Genomic DNA, 6746 nt, shown 5'->3' on the forward strand with positions numbered 1-6746 from the left:
CAGAGCATAACACCACAGCCCGCAGATGTATAAATACCCACTGCAGAACCAGGCAACTTTCTTCCCTTCATTATTCTCACTGATTTTTATTTTTTTTTCCCAAAGCCTTTTTAATGATTTAAAGCCTTCTTCCAGGTCCCATAATATTCAGTCACTAGTAACTTTGACCTGTCCAGAAAAGGCAGCTTTCCTTGCTGCCTGGTGTATATATATAGATATAGATATAGATATAGATATACATCTGTCTACACTGCAATGGTGTACAAAGCTGTCAGAGTAGGCAACCCCCCCTTTTTTGTGTACAGATGCTATGGTGCAAATCCTGGAGATGCTGCTATTACAGCCAACAGTATTAGCTTGCAGAAAAACTGTTCCCACAGGACCTGAAGAAATATCCTGCATTATAAACTCTTCCCCAATATGCATAAGAATATAAGCCTTTAAACCTATATGCACGTATATCTGCTACTCTGTGAATCAGGCTAAAGCCAAAGAAATTGTCTGAATTCCAGAAGTTTAATTCTACAACATGTTCAGGCATTTACCGTTTGCTTTCTCCGTAACAAGAAAGAGTAGCAGGGTTACAAATAGAGTTTGAAGTAATTATTTGGGAGATAGGATAATCTTCTCACCTGAAAGTGAAGCTTGTCTTCTGCAATGAAGCAGCATGAAGAATATGAATTGAGTAATAAATACAGGTGTTTGGGGTAATTATCACATACACACACACAAAACCAAACACACTGTTCCTCTCATTGGCAAAAATCCAAAATTCAGAATTTTTTTAGAACACTCCACATTTCTCAATTGCATGTCTTTGAGCCATAGGTACTCTTTTTTAGTATCACCTATCCCAAGCATTCAGAAATCATGAGCTGGGCTCTGTGAACTCTTGGCAGGAGCTTATCTACCACAATAATTTAAAAAATGTAGTTTATAAGCTTAATATCTGGGTTATGGGCCTTCAGGCTTCAAGTTAAGCTACTTGAATAACCAGAACTAAAATTTTTCCTTTTTCAAAATGATGGAATCTGGTTCTCTTCTATTATCATGTGACTCCAGAACCACAAGATCTCAAGGGAAAGCTACATATATCACAAAATTAATTATAAAATCTTTTTGCATCCGTGAGATTGGTGTTTTGCTGTTGGATCCTGAAAATGAACTACAGGGGGTACTCAGAGTAACTTTTTAAAAGCAATCTGAGATCTGCAGTTGCTGTGAAATCACTGGCATCGCAGAAATGCTGGGGAGAGTTTCACGAGTTCCTTTTGTGGCTGAATTTCTCACCACTGAACAATGTTTCTCTCTGGCAGTTTTCTTCTTATATGGACAATAAATGCATTTCAATGTGACATGTCTTCCTCTGGTTTCTTTATAATCCTCCCATCCCTTCTTAATGACCTGAATAGCTGCATCTTTTGCTTGTAAACCACAGCCATTACACCCTCCCTAGCCTATGGCTCTCTACCTGTCCTCTCAGCTTTTGAGTGCCCACCTTTCTAGTCATATGTTCAATGGTTCTTCCTGAATTGCACTCTCGGGGTGAAAAGGTTACTCAGGCAGGAAAAGGAGATGTGTTAAAAAGGAGGAAGCTCACAAACAATTTGTTAATCAGGAATGATGGGAAAGGAAGTGCAGGGAAAGTTCATGACAGTGCAGTTTAGCAAGGCTTTGTAACCTGTTCAAAGTGCTAGACCTTTAGAAGCTCCTACTTACAATGACATGAAAGGCTATTAAAGAACACATCTAGCAAGAGCTCAGTCAGATCTTCAAACTGGACATCTTGTGAAATGCACACAGAAGCAAAGCCACTGCTGACTTGTTAGGAAGAGAATGAGCAGCAACGTAATCCCTGTGCCATCATTTCAGCCAGACGACTCACTTAAGGCTGTCATGGACTCTGTGTCTTTGGAAATACTTCAGAGTAAGGCTGGATGTTCTGGTGGGAGATCATCTGGTTAGAAGTCAATAGTGCCTGCATCTCTCATGATGGTTCTTTCCTTCTCTTGCTAAAATCCTTGTCTTGCGCAAAGCCTGTCTGATATCACCAAACACTTCAGGTTGATGTAAGGTACAAATAGTTTCTGTACAACTCTGAAAAAGTACATGTCAACTTAAAGATACAATTATCAAAGGCTGCACAACCCATGTATAATGCTTCTCCTTCTCAAAGGTGTTGCAGAGATCAGTGTCATTTTCCATTTCCCCGCAGATGGAGAAACTCTGGTCTAGACTAATTTTCGGGTGCTGAGCAGACAGGATTCACCCAGTTGGCTCCTGTCTCATGCCCAACCCACTGCCACAGCATTAGTGGGGCAGCACATTGTCCTCTTCACTTTTCTGGAAATATCTACAACATGGGGCATCATCCAATTTCCAAGACCAGATATTCACCCTTGCTGCATCCTCACTGCCTGTGAGGACATGCTCCTGGTATGCACTTCATTCCCTCCTTATGGCCACTTTCCATGGGGGAAAACATGAGCTGGAGGGGAGCCACAGGTTCACAGTGGGAATGAATGGGAATGGGGAGTAAAGGGTGTGCTGCAGAGCACCCCATCTTCACAGCCTAGGTGCACTTTGGAGGCCATGGGCCAGAAAGGAATGGTCAGTCCTGACCTTTGCTAGGGAGAGGCTGCCCTAAAGGTGACAGAGCAGGGATTGGCAGCATGCTTCCTTGTAGCATGGCCTGACAGTTCTTCCTGGTATGATCAATGCAGTGCTGCCATTCCCATTGAGAATGACAGCTAAACTCAGGAGAGAACCCATATTTCACTGGACTGAATTGGCTGTGTTGCCACATGCAGAGCTCACCCCCAAGTGACGGCCACAGCTCCTGAAGACAGCAGTTCAGATGGAGTCATGGCTGCTAAGTAGCTCATGTTTACCAGCAAATACAGGCATGTAACCAAAGGAATGGCAATCATCACAGCTCTGGGAAGGGTCACCTGGAAAAGGGATGAAAAGAGTGTTAGGTGCAGCACATTTATGCCTGCACTGGACTTTTTTTGTTTGGTTGGTCTTTGCCACCACCCATGTCCCTCATTCAAACTCCTTTGCTCACTAAGCTTCTCCACAGAATGAAACTTAGATCCAGATTCACACAGCAGTTTTCACACCAGTCTCCCAAAAATGGCAGGCAAACAGTAAGGTTGCACATTTAAATTAGTCTTTAAAAAACAAAACAAACCAACCAACCAACAAAAAAAACCCCAAATTTTATTCAAAAATATTTTGGTTCATTGCTGCTCGAGATGTCATTGCCTGGTTACTTCTTGATTACTTTAATACTGATTTATTTGTTACGAGTGTGTTACATCTCCTGATGTGCTGTGTCTTCCCATGAACATCCCACTGACACATATGACATAGCAGTGTGTGTTGCATCACATTTAACTCCTCTACAGGTTAAATCCTAGCAGAGCAGCACAAAGGAGATTTGCTCTTGGAAGGATTTTAACTTTTTTCTAGTGACAGGGTGCTATCTTGGAACACCACACATCATCTTAAGGCTCAATAAAATCAACAAACACTACCTTATGCAGCTGAAAACACTGGAAGAAAGGAAGTAGTAAAACCTGAAATATGAAATTTGCATTCCCACCATAGGACAAGCAATAGCAAATCCTTATGTCATTGCCTTCATTCCACAAGGGTGTGAGTATCAGTGCTCGAGGTCCTGTGGGAGAGAGTGCCACATGACCCTAGGATCTTTGATGCCATTTAGGTTAACATTTAACTGTGTATTTCCATGTAATCTGTAAAATCTTGTGCGCTGCACTGGTAGAAAGCACGTTCTATACATGCTGTACTCACAGCTCTTTCAAAAAAAGGGTTGTTCACTGCTGTAGTGTCTGATCTGTGAGAAGATGTGATATGGCATGGAGAGGGCTGATACGAGATGCAAGTGAGCTACTTCAGTGCCTATAGCACAGACAGAACATGTCAAAAGTAGACAGTTGAAGATGAAGGTCATTCTGTGACTTACAATTCCCTCTCCAGTGAGACTTGGCTTGCTCTGAAGTTCCCCCTCCATGCAGTGAGGAGAGATAAGTGGGTTTTTTGATGCATACATTATTGGTCAAGTCTTTTATGTGGTGTTAAGAAACCTTTATGGATTATAGCAGTGAGTGCTTTTCGGCATAAATCTAGGTGTCTACAAGTGAGATCCTCTAAACACTAAGACAAAACTTCATCCCCAAAGCATTCAAGTACTGCCTAATAGCCTTTTTAAGTCAATGGAGTATGTTAGTCCTTTCTTGTAGGTAGGTTGTTATTTTGCCTAGAGACTCATTTTTAACCTTTCTGGACACATCCAATAGGTGTCTTGCCCTAGAAGACAGAACAAACTGTGAGGAAAGCTCAGTAGTCTTTCCTCCCTTGATTACCCCTCCTAACACAATCACAGATAGAATCAAACATACTAGCAGCAGGATTAGTAAGTAAAGCCCAACTCACTCACTTACCTCAGGCTTCTTCAGTTCCTCAGTTACATAGTTCAGGTTGTTCCACCCATCATAGGACCAAAGCCCCTGGTAAAACGCCACTCCAACTGGCCCGATACCTGCGGTCGTGTTCTCAAAAGCATTGTGAAAACTCTGAGTTTGTCCCCTGGCGAGCAGCACCAGCCCACCTACCACGATCACCAGCAAAGCCAAAAGCTTGGCAGCTGTAAACACGTTCATAATAGACGTCGCCAGCCTCACGTTGAGACAGTTGATGATAGTTAAAAGCACGATGCAGGCAGCAGCTGCACATTTGATGACAATCTGAGGAGATGAGCATCCTGGGTAGAACGGTGCAACGGCATATTCAGCAAAGCTCAGACAGACAGCTGCCAAACCAGCTGGTCTCACCAGGATAACAGAAGTGTAGGCGAAAAGGAAAGCAGGAAAAGAACCAAAAATCCTCAAGATATAAATATATTCTCCTCCAGACTCTTTAATTATGGTTCCAAGCTCAGCGTATGACAAGGCTCCAAACATGGCCAGAATACCGCATGCTGCCCAGATAAGCAAGCTGCTGGCAGGGCTCCCCATATGATGTAGTACCCATTCAGGGGACATAAAGATGCCCGAGCCTATCATGGTGCCTGCGATTAATGACACTCCGCTAATCAGGCCGACCTCTTGCTTCAGTCTTAATTTCTCCTTCCCTTCACTCTCATCTGTGGATGAACGAGGTGAATCTGTTGTCTTCCTTTTCCTCATTGTGGAACTATTAGGAGATGTTGTTATGAGATAATATGGAATAAGACTGAGGCGTTTGAATAAGAACTGTCTCAGGCTTTTAGGGTTAAGTTAATAATTACAGAAGTCACATTGAACACTGTCATGAAATACAAGCTTACTTTCCACATTTTGCATTCTTTCATTACCCACCTTATCTTGGGGTAATTTATCATGGTTCAGATCCTGCCAAGACTGATTATCTTTGAATCTCACTGCAAGCAATGGTAATGGATAGCATTTAACACCACCACCTTATTGGACTGTGCCCCTGATCATCTCTGCTTTAAATTATGCTTCAGATGGCATCTGAAATAAGGATCAGGTAAGCAAAATCCCCATGCAAACCTGTACTTTATGCTTTGTTTACAACTCAGTGCTTAAGCACCTGCTTTAGTGCTCTATCATATATTCATTCCCCACTGTGAAGTGATAAAACAAACAAGCCTGTCACCTAACACACCGCGGCTTTGCTCATTAAGGAACAGTTCCAGTGTCTTAATCAAAGACACAGAATATTCTGCTAAAAACAGTCTAGAGACTGTTCTTCTGCACAATACTAGGGGGCAATTCTGGCTTTTGCAAATTTTAGAAAGTGCAGTAGAGTGAAAAGGCTATAATTACATTTTATGGGCCCTTTTTGCCAATGTACATGAGGTACGCACATTCTTAACAGACCATGATCTTCAGAGGACTTTGTCACTGTTCATGATACATACATTTCAGAGCACACCCAAGAGAAACGTAGCAGAAGCTTTTGAAAATGCCACTGACGCCTACTTACATATCTAACAGGTAAAATTTCAGACTTTGGGGCAGGTTCTGCTATAAATCTGAATATTGTTATAGTGCATGAGGGTGTATTTTGTGAGATGTGACAGGTGTAAGTTAATTGAGCAGAAGGGAATTTTCATATGGATTCTTCTGAACTTAAACTAAACTTCACTGACTGAAACTGTAAAGGATAGTTACTGGCTTGGTGGTATCTTGTAGACTTCTGTTGTGATGTAAGTACCAGAAAAGGAGAGTGAGACCTTCCTCAGCCCTTCATGGAAACAGCAGACCTTGACTCTTTAAAACTATCTGTCCTCCTCAACCATCTGAGCTAAAAAAAGCATGAATATAAACAGAGAAGTATTTTTATAGTTTGTCTAAGAATTCCTTATCTTCTAAATTGTTCAGATTTCTCTTTCCTTGCTTTAAAATAATAATTTAAAAGATTGTCTCACTACCTTTGCAGTTTTCTGCAAGAATTGTCCAAAATAACACTTAGACTCTCAGCAGAACTCTCAGGCCCATAAGAAAAACAACATACACAAGTCACATAATTTCTCATGCCAGAGCAAATGAAGTTGCACAAATTTTAGCATCAGGTTGGAGGCTTTTAATTTCTTCAAAGCAGCAAAAAGAACTCAAATCTCACTGAAGAGTACGGTTTTTTCTTGCAGTATAAATCCTATTAATAGATGAAGGAAATGAGAAAAATTGGGGGGGGGGGGGGGGGAGGGAGGGAAT

At 41.7% G+C, this 6746-nt stretch overlaps 1 protein-coding gene across 1 annotated transcript in view; it reads right to left on the minus strand.

Annotated features, from left to right (window-relative positions):
- Positions 1–5213, minus strand: part of LOC104408688 (b(0,+)-type amino acid transporter 1-like) — a 9546-nt gene extending 4333 nt beyond the window's left edge. Inside the window, exons 1-2 of the mRNA XM_010018355.1 lie at positions 4470–5213; positions 2818–2951 (exon numbers count right to left, since the gene is read on the minus strand). Of these exons, the coding sequence (XP_010016657.1) occupies positions 2818–2951; positions 4470–5213 (878 nt within the window). The remainder of the gene's footprint in view (positions 1–2817; positions 2952–4469) is intronic.
- Between the last annotated feature and the right edge of the window lie 1533 nt (positions 5214–6746).

The sequence above is a fragment of the Nestor notabilis genome, unplaced genomic scaffold (assembly GCF_000696875.1).
Source record: "Nestor notabilis isolate BGI_N333 unplaced genomic scaffold, ASM69687v1 scaffold27247, whole genome shotgun sequence".
Classification (NCBI taxonomy): Eukaryota; Metazoa; Chordata; class Aves; order Psittaciformes; family Psittacidae; genus Nestor; species Nestor notabilis.